The following is a 17,303-nucleotide window of genomic DNA, read 5'->3' as shown; positions in this document are numbered from 1 at the left end:
ACGAAGAGATCTTTTTAGTATCAGATTTGCTATTTAGGGGGTTTGTCTTTAGATATTTTGTGATTTGAGTAGAGAACATCAGTACTGGGTTTCCTACTTTCTTCATGAGTGTTGCTCTTCTGTTCCAAGTAAGCAAGGTGCGTCCCAAAGTATAACTGCTAGTGAGACAGGATGGACAGCATTTGACCTGAGAGGAGCGAATAAGATCTGTTTTATTTTTCATATATTATGAGCATTCCTTGCCACTTAGGTGACTGGGATCATTTAAGCTAGAAGAGGGTCTTCAAAATGCTGTAACTGAGGGTAGAAATCAGGAGCTGTTTCAGGGCCTCTCATTAATGGAATTGATTGATTTGAAATCATAGAATTTTTGACCTGAGGGGATCTTAAGCATCATCTCAGATCCGTGTTCTCATTTTAGGGCCCAGGCACCTGACTTCCCCAAAATCACAGAGCTAACTGGTTATTTAGCAGAAGTGTTTTCCCCACTATGCCATTCAACTTAATTGCATTGTAAATAATGACAACCATATTAAGATTTTGTTCCATGATTTTGAAATGTAGTGGAGCTTCGATTTTTTTTTTTCTTTTGTAATTTTATAGGAAATACTGCTCTTCATTTTTTAGCTCCATCTTAAATCAGCCCTACATTTCTTTGAGGGAAGACATACTGTCAATAATTTCCTTCAGGAACAAAACAGTATCCATTCCTCCATTCAAATTGAAGATCTATCAAAATCTTCAAAAAACAAAAAACAAACCAAACCATGGGGCACCTAGGTGACTCAGTTGGTGAAGTGTCTGCCTTCGGCTCAGGTCATGATCTCAGGGTCCTGGGATCAAGCCCTGCACTGGCCTCCCTGCTCAGCAGAGAATCTCCCTTTCCCTCTGCCCCTCCCCTCAGTCTTGCGCCCATGCACGTGCTCTTCCTCCCTCCCTCTCTCTCTCTCTCTGAAATAGATTAAACTTAAAAAAACAAACCAGAAAGCCCACATAAAAATAAAAAGTATCAAAATTCTTATTTTAGGGGTTCAGTGCATTTAGCAGCCTTCACTGTGCTGCTTGATCATCTTTAAGCTGACTTAAAAAAAACCCTAGTTCATCAAAATGTACATTTTCCATTTGCTAATAACTTTTTTTAAAACTTTGAGGAATTCACACTCAATTGCCTGACTGGTTTTGATGTCATCTACAGCATAGTTCAGGATGGTTATTTGCTGCAGACGTAATTAGGTGATATTGATCTTCAAGGCTAAGTTTTCTTCCAGTGTAAATGTACCCTAAACTGTTCCAGTTTTCTTTACTGATAAAATGCCTAAGGTTCACTTCTTTTCTTGTGATGCCCATGAGTAGATAGTGCTAACTGCTCTGGCAGGCTTCCTTCCCTTCCCTCAGAGGTTTGAGCCCATCCAGCCTTTGTAATAAAAGGCTCAGGAATCTGATACCTGTCCTTTGTGGAACCTATATGTGTAAAATGCTTCGAGGAGGAGAATAATGGATGCCTACAAAAAATTAAGCAATGTTAGACGATTAAAATGTCCAGATCTGCATATTCCAGAGAAGGAAATGGATTTCCAGCATACAGTCCTTACTTTTCAGTCTGTACTGTTCTTTCCGTGTCTAGTTTCTCTGTAGTTTTTATGATAAAAACCTCATTCTCGGGCACCTGGGTGGCTCAGTCGGTTAAGTGTCTGCCTTCGGCTCGGGTCGTGATCCCAGGGTCCTGGGATCGAGCCCCACGTCGGGCTCCCTGCTCGGTGGGGAGTCCGTCTCTCCCTCTCCCACTCCCACTCCCCCTGCTTGTGTTTCCTCTCTCCATGTGTCTCTCTCTGTCAAATAAATAAATAAAAACTGTAAAAAAAAAAAAAACCTCATTCTCCTCAGGAGCTCTTGCCTTCTTTTGCTTTTAACAATGCTGTGTATCTGTTACCTTCTCACACAGTAGCCAAGCTGAAGATGTCTCAGATAGGATCGATGATAGCTGGTTCATGGCATGGAAGGTGCCTAGTACAGTGTAGTGTGTATAGTATGAACTCTGTGAAATTATAATTCCTGTGAATTTCCTTTGCATAAAATATATGTCATATTTACTTATCTGTTGGGGTAAGTCTCCTCAGAATCACTACTTGATTGATGGCAGTTTATTTACCCATTCTCATACTTGTTGAAAACCGCAAAGCTTAATATTTATGCTGTCTAAAATTTGCTGTAGCAACTTCTTTCCCTTTTGTTTCTCCTTTTTAAACATTATGGTCCTCTTTTGAAATCACAGTTACTGATCAAAATTAAGTATTTGTAGGATTTTTCTTACCCAGAAGAATTTACATGTTACTTTTCATTCATTTTAAGTTCTATACATCATTTTAAATTCTGCCTAGAAATCATAGCAATTCTCTAATCCTAGATGACAGATTTCATCCTGTCAGACAGTTCCATTTGATGGCAGTATCTACCTAGAGTGCTCTGTTGGGGAAAAAAGGGAAAGTGAGAAAGAACTCGTATTGATGTGCTCTCTGACCTGCTGTTGATATGGGATAAGGTATAAGGTCAAAACCCTTATTTTGGAGATAAAAAAGACTGAGATTCATCAGAGAAATTGAAAGAACTTGCCTCTTGTCTCTCAAATACTTTAAACCTAATTTCTACACAGTCGTCTTCTGGTCAGTGTGTGTTTTACCGGCTTTTGCTATCTCTGGGGTTTGCTTTTTCCTTTAATTTTTATTTTTTAAATAAATACCTACTAGAGCAACACAAATATATAGCCATTTAACAAAAACATTTTCCTCCTCTTCAATAAAAGTTTTTAATCGTGTTATTTTGAGTAGTTGTAGAGTTTCTTACCATATTTAAAACCTGAAAATAATAAATTTGACAGGAGATTTGTTTCAAGTGGTAGGGTTCATAAAGGCTCATGGAGTGCTGTCTTCCTAATGGGCTATTCAAGAAGAAAATAGGACAAGATGAACAGAGAATGAATGTGGAGTAGTTACCAAGGAGGAGGAATTAAAAGGAAGATTTAAAGGCAGAAAAAATACTGTTTTGGGAATATTAGATTTTTAGTGGATGTTTAATATTCATTTGCTAAGAAGTGGTGTAATTGGAGTGCCTGGGTGGGCTCAGTTGGTTAAGCATCTTACTCTTGCTTTCAGCTCAGGTCATGATCTCTCAGGGTCATGAGATGGAGTCCCCTGGTCAGGTTCCACACTCAGTAGGGAGTCTGCTTCTCTCCCTCTTGCTCCTCCTCCTACTCACACACTCACTAGCACTCTCAGTCTTTCTCTCTCTCTAAAATAAATCTTTAAAAAAAATGGCATAATGATAACATTTTTTCAAATTACAGAATTCATTAGTTCATTCACTGACATTTACTGCTTCCAGGGGTGCCTGGGTGGCTCAGGTGGTTAAGCCTCCGACTCTCAATTTCAGCTCAAGTCATGATCTCAGGGTGCCTAGATCGAGCTCCATGTTGGCTCCGCAATCAGCTTGAGATGCTCTCTCCCTCGCCCTCTCCTTCCCTCACCCCCCTACATATGTGTGTGTATTCTTGCTCTTTCTCAAATATATACATATATATATATATTTTAAAGAAAGCATTTACTGTTTCCATAACAATTTCTAAATATCTATGTTAAGATGCATCTTTAGAGTAGGGGGTTTGCCAGTGGAGCCTAGGTCATTAGATGGCCCCTTGACATCATAATCCTTTCCCTCTGTATAGGTTCTGGAGCAGTTCAAAATTTATGGATAAATGTACATACTGACTTATTTCTTTATTATTCTTAGGAACTTCACATGACTGGAGGTTACGGTGTGGTGCTGTGGACTTGTACTTCACACTTTTTGGCCTCAGTAGACCTTCCTGCTTGCCCTTACCAGAGCTTGGGTTGGTTCTTAATCTAAAAGAGAAAAAAGCTGTCTTGAATCCGACCATAATTCCAGAGGCCATAGCAGGCAACCAAGAAGCTGCGATTAATCCAAGTAGTCACGCACAGCTAGTTGGATTTCAGAACCCTGTAAGAATCACATGCATTACAGAAGATGTAGTTTTATTATATAGAGCTATCTAGAGAAGAGAATTGCTGTTTTTGACTGGAGGATTTTAAAGCCACTAAAAGTTTCATGTGCCACTTAAAAAAATGGCTAGCTGACAGTAGTTTAGCACTTTACAGTTTAGAAAGTGTTCCTGACAAACTACATAGCTGCACATGACAAATAATGTGCTCCCAGTCCATTTACCCCTTTTGTTATGACATGGTGTTTTTGTACTTGAGTGTTGAATTTCTTCCTTGAGTAGTAGAAAATTGAAATGAATATTTAATCTTGTCTGTATATGTTGTTGGCAAACTATTTGAACATAGGGGCCCTGACTTTTTTTTTTGGCTACTCTCTGTCATACTTAGTAGCACAATTCTAAGCATATGATAAGTGCCTGGCAAATGCTTGTTGAATTAAATAAATAACATGAATGGTCAGGTAAATGAGTAAGCTGCTGATTTGGGAGGAGATGATGTATTACATTTTTATTTATGTATGTGTGTCTGTGTTTGCCTTTTAAAAAGCTTTTATTTCTAGCTATGCATTAGAAAATTACCAGACTTTTTGTAGAAAGACCTTTAGTATACATAGCAATCATTTTACTGTAATTCAAGGAAAGTTTTCCAGAAATTATTTTCATATTAATAACAAAATGTCCCCAATAACTCATGCTTCATTTTTCGCCAATATTTAGACCAGATTACTTGCCTGGCAATTCCCTACTGGTGTTTTGACACTTGAAAACTGAAATTTTCTTTATGCTAGTTAGTGATAGTTATTTTAAATTTGTTTATTCACGTAGATTTTCTGGAATACAGTTGTACATATTTGTTGTAAATTTGAAATGTATCCTAGAGTTTGGGTTATAAAGAAGTAAGATGATCTTTCCATAGGAAAAAAAAGAGTCTCATTAATGTGCTCTTTCAAATCTGAATATTTACAAACTTATACAAATAAATTATGTTTCTGATTCTTGCCCATATATGTTAACTTATTCACATTCATTCTTGGAGTCTTCAGGAGAAGAGGAGAAAATGATACCAAAAGATACATTCTTTTGGGAAAGCTCTAGAAGTTCGCTTATATACCTCCCACCTCCCCCAAAAAAGACCAGCAGACAGGAAAAGGTGAAGTTTATTTTCAGCCCATTGCTGATAATTTTTAGGCACTGGGCATGTTCTAATCTGCATGGTTGCTGTAGCTGTTAGTGTTCAGCTATAATATGAGGTACTTGTCTTCAGAAATCTAATTTTGATCTTGAATATTGCCGCAGGAAGATGATCACCTTGCCAAGGAAGCATCATGTAATATGTCAGCTCATCAGCAGGGAGTGAAGAGGAAGGCTGATACACCACTGGGGTCCCCACTAGAACCTGGTCAAATACTGGAGAAGAATGAGGATAGCAGTAAAGTCAAACTCAAAATCAGAGTAAGAAATACAGGTTAAACCTGTATTAATAGTGTAGGATATTCACCTTCTTGTAAATCTTTTTGAATACTTCCATTGGTTTTTCCTTAGCAGGAACAGATGGGGCAGACTGAATCATAAAAGAACCCAAATGTCATTTAAGATTTTCCATCTGATTATTTAACTTCTATTGTCACATACTTCTTCTCTGTTTGGGGGAGGAACTATGTGTGTGTGGTCTACCACGGCTCACTCCCTCTCCCCACAACAATCTAGGAGTAGATTCTAGTTGCTATTTCATTTTCAGTAATATCCATTCAGCTTCTTTTGGTGGCTGGACCATTTAATATTTTCTTACTCTTAGTACTTTTTGAGAAAAAACTACTTTTCCTTTTAAGATGTGGGGGTATATGTTCTGTGGCCTGTCTGCTACCTTTCCTAAGAGCTAAGATCCAAATATAAAGCGATGTAATGGCTCTTTTTCTCCTTTGTTTTTATGTATGTGTTTTAGTTTTCCAATTCTCAAGATGAGGAGGAAATTGACATGGACACTGTTCATGATAGCCAGGCGTTTATTTCCCATCATTTGAACATGCTTGAAAGGCCATCGACTCCAGGTAAGACTAGTGTACAGCCCATCGGGAGGTGATGAAGAAAGTTCTCATGGTATTACTGTTTTAAGGCCTGTTGCTTTATTTACAAGTGAACAACTATAAAGTTGAAAAGTAGCTAGCTAGTATAAAATACTAGATTGTATCAGATTATATTGCATATTAGCAAAGGAATAAATTTTTAAAAAGGATTTTTTAAAATTGTGTTTTATTTTGGTCCTTTTTTAAGTATTTGGCATACTTCTGGGTTTGTTTTTTTTTTTAAATTCATTCAACAGATTCCTACCAGTAGCTTTAAGGGGTTTTTTGGTTTGTTTTTTTTCCTTTTGTTTTGTAATAGACTTAACCTCCAAATAACCTCAAAATAAAATACTAGATCTATTTTCTTTTTAATAATGGAACCATAATTTTAAACTTTGAAGTTAATGCCCCATAACACAGCTTTCTCTTTTTGCCTGCCTGTTTCATATAATACTATATCATAGATTTTTGCATGCATCTCTCAAACATCATGATCTTTCCTTTTGAAAATAGTACCTGAGACAGTATTGAGTTGATATACTGTAATATACCTTACTTTTCCTTGTTGGTAGGTATTTAGGTTGTTTCAAGTATTTATGACAGGTAATTCTGCACTGCATATCTTTATACAAAAGCTTTTGTTTCTTTTTTGTCAAATTATGTTCTTAGGGTAAATTTCCCAAGATATATTATTGCTGAAAAGATTAATTTAAACTGTATCATGAGATATTTACCTTCAGAAGATTTTCACAGTTCTTGAAATATTATGCCATAATGCTTTTTGAAGAGTTAATACCTAGGTTATGTCATCACCATTTTATAATTTTCAGGGATGAAACATTGATGTAACTTGCATGTAAGGTGTGAAATATAGTAATAAAACAAATATTGGTGAACCTGCTCTCCACTCTAACCTCCACTCTGTTGTAGGCTCCATGCCAGGGTCCTTCCCTCTGTGCCCCTTCCTGGTTCTGTTCACCTGCTTTTGCACTACAAGTAAATACTATCTTCAGTTTCCTTTTTTAGTTTTTCTTATTCTCTTGCTTTTCTTTATATTGTATCACATAAGTACAGGGTTTCCTTGCACTTGTTTTTTAATTTTATGAAAATGGTATGATACCAGTAGGACTTACTTTTTTCAGTCAACATTATGCTTCTACTAAAGTTCATCCACGTTGATGTGTAAGATGTAATTTATTAATTTTCATTTATCCTTTATTATTGTATGCATAGTACCAGTGTAATAACTTAAAAGATACTTATTAATTATAAATGATAAATCAAGTTTAGTTTACTTTTTTTTTTAGGTAATCTTTATGCCCAACGTGGGCTTGAACTCACGTTACCAAGATCGAGTCACATGCTTTACTGACTGAACCAGCCAGGCACCCTCAAGTTTACTTTATATGCATTTTTTATTGGGAATATGACTATTTTTCTTTTCTTTCTTTCTTTTTTTTCCCTGGGTACTGTTCCTGTTTTCTTTTTATTGGAAAAAAAGGGAGTATTTATCTATACCCTATACTGGTTGTCTTTTATGACTTTTACATTTGAATGATATTTTTTCTTTTTCTTTTTTTTCCCCCTTTCTTTTAAACTTGTTATATTTGTACAGAGTTGCCCTTACCCACCTTGGTCTGCTTTTTATTAAATTTTAGTTTTGAGACCTAAATTATTTTTCATTATTTAGTAATCTAGGATAAGCTAGTAGAATTTGAGAGCTGGCTTCAGGTAGACTATGAGCCTAAGATACATTTGAAAACTGAAAGGTCATGAATTCTTTGACTTTTCTAATTGTAAGAGATCTTAACAATTATTTATCTGGTCAATCCATTTTACAGATAAGTAAACTGAAGAGAGAGATTAGGTCACTTGCCCTGAATGACACACTCAATAGCCAACTCAGGGCTAGAATGACCACTTTTCCATTTGACAAATGAAGAAATTGAGACACGATGAGCTGCATGTCTCACCTGGATTATCTAGTTTGTTGATAATTTGGAATCAGAACCTAGGTCTCCTGATAGCTCCTTCAATGTTGTTCACATTATGCCATCAAAACATTTCCTGTTTTAAATATCTTCCGTAGGGCGCCTGGGTGGCTCATTCATTAAGCGTCTGCCTTCGGCTCAGGTCATGATCCCAGGGTCCTGGGATCGAGCCCCGTATCGGGCTCCCTGCTCTGCAGGAAGCCTGCTTCTCCCTCTCCCTCTGCCTGCTTCTCTGCCCACTTGTGCTCTCTATTTCTCTGTCAAATAAATAAATGAAGTCTTTAAAAAAAAAAAAAAAGAAATATCTTCGGTAACCCCTAAATTATTTTGACCTATTTGTTGAACAAGTATTATAATGGAATTTATTAGCAAATTTTTGGGGAAGCAGGAAAACTTTACTATATGCAAAATTCCACATACATAATATAAAATATGGTTTCTATCTCAAATATGGAATCCAGTTTATATATTTAGCAGGCCAGTCACACTTTACTGTCTTTCTTGAATGTGTGTTGTTTTTAGACTTAAGCATATAGGAACCATAACAAAGGATTAAAAACAAATGGGATCTTTAGTAGTTAGTAGTATTCTTTTTATTATTAGAATTCTATTTTACTATTGAACTGCTTCTGGTTTTAAGGTTAAATTATGAAAACATGTCAGGCTTTTTTCTTCTTTTGGTAAACCAAGAAATAAATACCTCTTTTCCCTCTTCTTTGGCATTTTAGGGCTCTCTAAATATCGGCCAGCTAGCTCCCGATCTGTTTTAATACCCCAACACTCATCAGGCTGTGATGGCACACCCACCACGAAACCCCAGTGGAGTATGGAACTTGCACGGAAGGGAACAGGTGAAATGATTATTAATATTATTATTATTTTGCTCAAGAACAAATCTACAAACTTTATAAAGTTTATCAACTTAAAAAAATACATGAAAAATATCGATCTAGAGACTTGCTTTTCTTGCAACACATTGACTTTATATTATCTAACAAAGAATATTTTATTTATATAGTTTTAAGTAGGCTCTGCTCTCTCCATGCATGGAGCCCAATGTGGGGCTTGAACTCACAACCCTGAGATCAAGACCTAAGCTGAGTTGGATGTTTAACTAGCTGAGCCATCTAGGTGCCCCTAAGAATATTTTAAACTAGACTTTTTACTATTTGAAAATAATGTATTCCTATTATATAAAACTTGGAAATGAGAAAAAGAGTAGAAAGGGGAAAAAATCATCCCTCATTATGCCATTTAAAAATACCCATTATTGCTCTTTTCTTGCAGTGATTTTTCTTAAAATATTACAACATTAAAAATGCCAACTTCAGTAGACACTATCAAATCTGCACCTTTCATACTTTCACAAAATGTGAAAGTCAACCACTTATTTCTCCGTTCCCTCTCCCCCTGAAAGTTTTACAATTGGTCATCCATGGTCAGTCCTGAAGACTAGATGCCATACTAGAAAACAGATATTCTGTCTTTTCAATTATTAAATATTAATTGGGCTTAAGTTTATGAAAAATAATTCAGTTCAGATGTGTTTGTTACCTGTTCTATTTTATATTGTCTTCCACTTAGCTGCTTACAAAAAAAATGATTGTAATCTAGATAACGAGTAAGCATTCATTGCTATTGAACAAAGATTCAGTCCTCAAGTTCTGGAGGAACAGGGAATAAAAAACAAGATACATAAGCAAAATATTAAAGAATAGTTTTTCCAAAAGTCATGAGTTAGATTTTAAGATTCCAACAGATGGATTTTGCTTATATAAACCATGTTTTTATGATACAAACAAAAGAGTAACTGTTTATTGATTTGAGGAGCTTAAGGATCAACTGTGATTAATTCAAACTAAAGCAACATCTCAGAATATTTTGGTATTGAGACCCCAGACTGTTGCTTTTTTATATCTCTCTGTGTGCTGCTCTGTGCATTTACTGAAATAGATTCATACGGAATTTATTTCAGAAGGAGATCGGCTGGAGACCTTATCACTTACTTTGATAAGTGAATTTTGACATATCTTGGCCTTGCCAGTTTTATATTCTCTTGGTTTTATTTTTAATGTTTGTGTAATTTCGCTTTATTACCATTATACTTATTAAAATTTTACTACATTTGAAAAATTTGCCACATTTTTAAAAACGATAAAGCTCAGGGTATTTCAGACCTCTTGATATAGTTTGAGAGTGGTGCTTCTGCCTGTGCATGAATTCCTATTCCAGAAAAGAATCTGAATATGTTTGGTTTTTCTTTGTGATGTGGCACACTAACCTATGGAGTTATTAACACCTTTTTGTGCCCACTGATGTGCCTTTGTATCATAGTGCCATATTGCTTTAAAAAACCCATCTTTACTTTTTTGTGGAATCTCTCTTTACAGTCTTGTAGTTTTCATGACATCATGTGGGAAGAATGGGGAGGAGATACAGGGCTAATGGTGGGGAATAGGAAAGTATTAAAATGTTAGCTTTGGTTGCTAGGACCCTTTAAGTCATGAGGCAAAATGTATACCAGTATATTATTTGGACTGATCTGTAAAACATAATTGTGAATGTATTTTTATTTTTATTTTTTATTTATTTTTTTTTAAAGATTTTATTTATTTATTTGAGAGAGAGAGAATGAGAGCACGAGAGGGAAGAGGGTCAGAGGGTCAGAGGGAGAAGCAGACTCCCTGCTGAGCAGGGAGCCCGATGTGGGACTCGATCCCGGGACTCCAGGATCATGACCTGAGCCGAAGGCAGTCGCTTAACCAACTGAGCCACCCAGGCGTCCCTGTGAATATATTTTTAATGTGCCTTTGTAATTTTCTTTAAACGTGTTTATGCTGTTCGGTACCCTGTGGCCAGTGAGCAAGTTTTAAAATTCAGTAGTGATATTATTAGAATTTAGAAAACCTTCATTTTACAAATGGTAGTGTTCCAGAAGATTATTTGTACATACATTTATTGTGGAATTCTAAACGTGTATTCCCATAGACACATTGTTACATTTGATGGGTAACTTTCAAACTAGCCAACAAAGTTAAAATCCCTTTTAACTTATACCATACATGAAGAATAATAGTATCAAACCTAGCCACTGTGTATAACAATGTTTTTGAGAGAAGGGGCACTTAGAGCTCCATCTTTTGGAATGTCAGAAGCACAACTTCAGCCTAACTCAAATAAAGTTGGCAGTAAAACAGGAACTTCCTCTCTTCCTGCCTCCCAGAAGGAGCCAGGGTCTCTTGCGTTGGTAGCTAGCCTGGCCTGAGGTTATGAGTGGAGGGCTAAGGAGAGGAGGCCTAGAATTAGTATAAGGGAAGCTGTGACCCCTCTTAATTCTCTAAGGGATTCTAGATTAGAGCTCACAAATGAGCCTTATTTGGAGCCTTATTCAGCACATCCAACTGAGGCATCTTTTACTTGGTCTGTAGAAGTCTTGCAAAAATTTTTGAAGTAGTTTACTAAAAAGAGATTACACAATAAAAATCTGGATTTCCAGCTTCTCTTGAAAAAGAGTTACCTGAGAGGTCCTCTTAAGCAGGGATGTGCCTTCCATTTTGTGTTGCGCTGGAATTATGCTATCTCCTTTGGTCCAGGGCTTTTGATATTGGGAGCCCTGCTTCCTTTTTTTTGAGCCGAGATGATTTCTGAGATGGCTCCCTTAGAACCAACAAACCAGATGATGATTGAGAACTGGAATGTGTTGCACATGTCATCTGGATGGGGGTAAACAAATGGGGTGTAGGTAAAATAAAGCAGAGGTGGAGGTGCCTGGGTGGCTCAGTTGGGTAAGCTTCTGCCTTCAGCTCAAGTCATGATCCCGGGGGTCCTGGGATTGAGCCCCGTATCCGGCTCCCTGCTCAGCAGGGAGCCTGCTTCTTTCTCCCTCTCCTACTGTCTGCTGCTCCCCCTGCTTGTGCTCTGTCTCTCTGTCAAATAAATAAATAAAATCTTAAAAAAAAAGAAGAGGTGGAAACTGTTAAGTAGTGGATAGGTCATAGTTTCTTTTTTGTTCTTTTTTCCTCCAGTTTCCTCTTTCCTTGTGTCTGATAGAAGAATATTTTAGAGATGATATCTGTGGTAGGTTAAGCCATTTGGGGGTAAGAAAAGAGAAGTGGCGGGGGTATTTTCCTTCCTTTACTATCACCTTTTTCTCCCCTGAGGTAAGGACGGGAGGCCATACAGCCTCCTGTGTCCTCTCGACCACTGCAGCTGCCCGACGGCCCAACGTGGCCGGTCTGTGTCCCAAGTTGCTGCAAGGCTTGTGTGAAGCACAGAGGAGGAGTGACAGGCACAGGGGCAAGAGGGAAATCCCTGATGGTTCTGTGGGGAAGAAAAGAAGGAGAGTTCCTGCATTTTGCCTAGTTAGGGCTGTTCTGTATGTAACACCTTGCCTAAGTCAGAAAAGCACTGTTCTAGTGCATGAAATCTTTCCCACAAAAAAGATATCTTATTTCTATCTATATCTTGAGAGTACTAGTTCTTTCTTTTGAAACTCTAATATGAAAAACAGATTTTTTTACTTAAATTTTAATGATCTAATTTTACACTTTATTTTTTACAGTGATCCAAAGAATCCAAAGACCAGACTTCACACTTTCCCTAATAAAAACTGCAGGCTTTGTGCTAAGTTTAAACATATACCTAATGTGCATGTATTTAAGAGAATTAGCAAGTTACTGACTGTTATTAACACTTCAATCAGATGGGCTGAGAAGCTTCTGCATTAGGCTTAATATTAAGTACCTCTTTGGTTGATTTTGCATTTGTTAAATTGACTGCAGCTAAAATCCTTATCCATAGTGCATTTTACTAGATCTCTAGGAAAGATTTTATGTTGGGTAGAACAACAAAACGTAGCATTTGTTTTGTTCTTTTCATATAACATGAAATAGGAAAATATGTTCTGAATTACATATATCTCCTTTTTTTGCTATATGTGCTATCTATCATAGAGACTTATATTTCAGGTCATTAAAAGGGCTTTCTTTAGCTTGTAAACCCCTGAAATGATATGTGAAATTATGTGTGTAAATGTGTCATGGGGATGGAGATATATGCATTTTTCTCAGTAGACATTCTAAACATGACCTCACGCTAGTGTGAAAGTCAACTCCTGTGTGGCCCACATCTGACTGCTAATACAATTCCACATGGGAAGGAAATTGTACTTTCTTGCCACCTTGGCTTAGACCTGCTAAAATTTTCCAGGAAAGAGAGAGATTAGGCAAACAAAAAAATATATTTTGTCGGGGGCCTGGGTGGCTCTGCCAGTTAGGCCGTCGGGCTCTTGATTTTGCTTTGGGTCATTATCTCAGGGTTGTGAGGTTGAGCCCTGCATTGTCTGGCTCAGCGGGGAGTCTGCTTGAGAGTCTCTCTCCCTTTCCCTCTGCCCCCCCCCACGCATATGTTCTCTCTCTTAAATAATCTTAATACATAGAAATATATATTGTCTATAATAAGTGAAAACTTAAGAGCTAAAGGGTGTGGTGGTGATAGAGTAACATTAGGTTTTATCAGACGTTCTGCTGTTAAAACACTATTCTGGTGAATATTTTTGTATATGTGTCTTTGCATATATGCATGAGCACATATGTGGGATAGATTTCTAGAAGTGAACGTTCTAAATGGAAGACTATGGGCATTTAACATTTTCATGGATAGCGTCAAACTGCCTTAACTTCTCCTTTTTAAAAAACACTTTGTTATGGAAAACTGTGAAGGAGTCAGACTAGTGTAATGAACCCCCTTGTATCCATTACTCAGCTTCTACAGTGATCAGCTCATGGTCAGTCTTGTCTAATCTATATCCTTACCCATTTCCACCCTTATGAACTATTTTGAAACAAATTCCACGTATCATCACTTTCTTCATGAACAACTTCGTATATACCTCTAAAAGATGAGGACTTTAAAAAGTCATAACCACAGTAACATTCTTATACTTTAAAAAATTAATTTTTTTCATATTTTTAAATATCCAGTCACTGTATAAGTTTCCATTGACTTGTGCCATTATTCTAATATTTTTTTTAACACTTTATTTTTTGAATCATTATCCACATAAGGTCTACACGTTGCAGTTGGCTGATATATCCTTTACATCCTTTTAAATTTAAAGTTTCATGTTTATCTTTTTCTCTCTTTTCTTCCCTTTTATAATGTATTTGTTAAAGAAACCAGGGTTTTGATCTGTAGTTTTCAAGTCTGGGTTTTGCTAATTCTATATAATGGTATAATTAATGTGTTAGAGTCCTCTTTATTTCCTGTGAATTTGTAGTTGGATATAGAAGCTTAATTTATTCAGGTTTATAGATGGCGTTGTGTTCTTCCATCTGGAAACATACACTGTCTCGTTGACTCTTTTTTTTTTTAATTTTTTTTAAATAGTGGAAGTTATATTTTATTTATTTTTAATTATTTTTAATTTTTTAATATAAATTCAATTAATATATGTGTTATTAGTTTCAGATGTAGAGTTCAGTGATTCATCAGTCTTATATCCAGTCTTCATACATGCATGTGCCCTCCTTAATGCCCATCACCCAGTTCCCTCATCCCCCACCCCTTCCCCTCCAGCAACCTTCAGTTTGTTTCCTATGATTAAAAGTTCACTCTTTTATGAGGTTAGCCACTAAGATGTTTAAGGCCTAGATCCATTATTTCACTAAGGGTTGCAAGATGGTGATATTCTTTTTTTTTTTTTTAAGATGTTATATATGTATTCGGAGAGAGTGTGTGCGCACGCGGGCAGGGGGAGGAACAGAGGGAGAGAGAGAATCTCAAGCAGACTCCCTGCTGATCATGGAACCTGATGCAGGGCTCGATCTCACGACCCTGAGATTATGACCTGAGCCAAAATCAAGAGTCAGACACTCAACAGACTGAGCTACCCAGGCGCCCCTGCAAGATGGTGATATTCTAATTCATCTGTCCATTTTTATAAACTGGTTTATTTCTGTAAAGCTAAAGTCCCCCTCATCTATTATGACCCAGTGGTATAGATTATACAGGAGGAGAAAGATAATGGCTTCTCTTTTTATTTAATAATTTCCCAAATAATGAGTTGGCTAACTAGCATCCTCCAATGGTGAATAATCAGTTCCAGTCCTTTAGTTATTGTTCTTATTATTCAAATTGTCCCATCTTTGGGCAGTGAGAACCTCTTAGAAGTTGATTCTTGGGTCTGTGGAGAAGAACTTAACTTCCTTGCCATTATACGAGATTTTTCAGGTTCATTTTGTAAATATTCTGCCCAGCCCAAAATCAGTCATTTGTCCTGGGAGCCCTGGTTCCTAACACCTTCTTCTTTGGATCTAGCTAATCCATTGTCTTATTAATAGACTAAATACAAATCAAGAGACATGCAAGAGTTATAATCAGTGTATCTTTAATGCTAAGTATAAGGCCACTAGACAAGACATTGGATTTTGAAGTGGTTATAAGTATTCCTTGGAAAAGAGTATACCCAAGTACACTTGGTTGTCTATTTGGCAGTTGTCTCTGCTAGGAAGTACAGTTTCCAGTGTAATTATTGGTTTTTCTGAAATCCAAGTTGCTTGGCAGGTATTTAAGATGATGAAACTTCTCTCAGTGCAGAAGAGGACCTCAGACTCTTAATAGTGCAGACAGCCAATTGGAAAGCTCACAGTCTGGTGTTGTAGACTAAATCATGAGGTAGGATCTGAAGGGATTGTTCATGAGGCTTTAAAGTCTCTTATCACTTTTCCTTATCACCTGGCTCTGTATCCTGTTAGGTATGGAGCTATTTTCTCATATTTTAGAAACATACTCATATAATTTATTTAAAATCTAAATTAAAATCTTATAGTGGCGTATTTGGCTGGTACTCTAATTCAGATATCTCTCAAAATTTTTCTGAATACTATCTTGGTACCAATTATTGCAAAAGATACAGATCCCAAAACTTGCTCTGTATGTAAATAATCTCTGTAATTGGTTTATGCATCATTATTAGTGTTATCTTTACCAAAATATCATGAAAATAAAACGATAATTTTGTAGTAGTAAAATATGAATAATCTGTGAGGGCAGGAATTTTTGATTTATTCATTTGTCCTGAAATGTTGGAACAGTGCCTGACACAAAAGAAGTATAGTAGTCAGTACTAGTTGAATAAATGGTCTGTAATAGTTTCTGTGCTTTATCCCTCTTCCTTCAAAATTAGTGACCTTTAGATTGCATTTAGTTGGACTGAGTTCACCGAACATCCTTTCTAAAAGAAACACAACTATTAGATATTTCTGTTGTATGAATTCATTCATTTGTTTAGCAAGCTTCAGCAGGGGTGGGGAGGTGAGGTGGAGGGCGTGCTAGATACCGGGTGGCACACTGGGATACAAAGATGCAAGAGATGAGCTCCCTGTTCTCAAGACGCTGGGAGTGGAACGAAAGAGCCCCACAGATGAAAAGCTGTGCTGCCGGGTGCACCCTGCTGCGTGCAGCCGGGCGGGGCACTTAGGAGCACACGCTGAAGGCAGGCTCTTGGGGTTTGTAGCTGAGACCTGCCAGTGCCACCTCGGGCAAGTCACTTGAGTCCTCTGTGCTGTAATTCCCTTTCCATATTATGTTGTGGGAACGTGAAAGAACAAATTCTTTTGGGGCAGTTTGGGGAGCACTTCTTAAATGACATTTGAGCTGAGTTTTAAATTATTAAAGAGCCTAAAATGTTTTTTCCTTCCCTTTTGTCTGCTCCAGGTTACCGTTTAAACATTACTTCCTTGCAGAAGTTTGCCTCTGATCCCCCCACAACTAATTTAAGTCTCCTGTTGTGCTACTGGTTCACTCTGAGTTTTGTCTTTTTATTACTTGGTTGTACTTATTCAATTTCTTCTCAGCTAGTATGTAAATGGCAGGAGGACCGAGATCTGTCCAGTTTGTCACTATTTTCCCCAGTTCCCATATAGTTCCTGTTACTTGTTAAATGAATTTGTGAGTTAGACAAATAGGGAAGGGCATTTCAAGCATAGGAAGTAGCATTTACAAGTTCACAGTTAGTGAAGGGCTACCCTCAAGTGCATAGATAGTGATAGCGGAATATAGGGCTGGAATGGTAGGTTCAGGACAGATTGTAAGCTGTCAGTAAAATCAGTGCTGAAACTGATTTTTAGAAAACTTCTGTGGTGATGTCTGTTTTGGTAAGAACCATGGTTTGGGGCTAGTTTGGATCAAAATTAGTGCTGAGAATTTACTTTAAAAAGTCCATTTTAGTGAAAAGGT

The 17,303-nt window shown here is 37.0% G+C and overlaps 1 protein-coding gene across 7 annotated transcripts in view; it reads left to right on the top strand.

Moving 5' to 3' along the window:
* Nucleotides 1–17,303, top strand: part of TAF2 (TATA-box binding protein associated factor 2) — an 83,096-nt gene that overhangs the window by 62,635 nt on the left and 3,158 nt on the right. For 2 of the 7 annotated variants that reach the window (XM_027581847.2, XM_027581848.2), the window contains exons 23-27: nt 3,784–4,013; nt 5,049–5,162; nt 5,309–5,464; nt 5,955–6,060; nt 8,795–8,917. In XM_027581847.2, coding sequence (XP_027437648.1) covers nt 3,784–4,013; nt 5,049–5,162; nt 5,309–5,464; nt 5,955–6,060; nt 8,795–8,917 — 729 coding nt within the window. Of the gene's footprint in view, nt 1–3,783; nt 4,014–5,048; nt 5,163–5,308; nt 5,465–5,954; nt 6,061–8,794; nt 8,918–17,303 lie in introns of those variants that run through there. The other 5 variants (XM_027581849.2, XM_027581855.2, XM_027581860.2 and 2 more) reach the window with 3 other exon arrangements.

The sequence above is a fragment of the Zalophus californianus genome, chromosome 4 (assembly GCF_009762305.2).
Source record: "Zalophus californianus isolate mZalCal1 chromosome 4, mZalCal1.pri.v2, whole genome shotgun sequence".
In the NCBI taxonomy this organism is placed as follows: domain Eukaryota; kingdom Metazoa; phylum Chordata; class Mammalia; order Carnivora; family Otariidae; genus Zalophus; species Zalophus californianus.
Note: the sequence above shows the minus strand (reverse complement) of the source record. Positions and strands in the feature narration are given on the sequence as shown.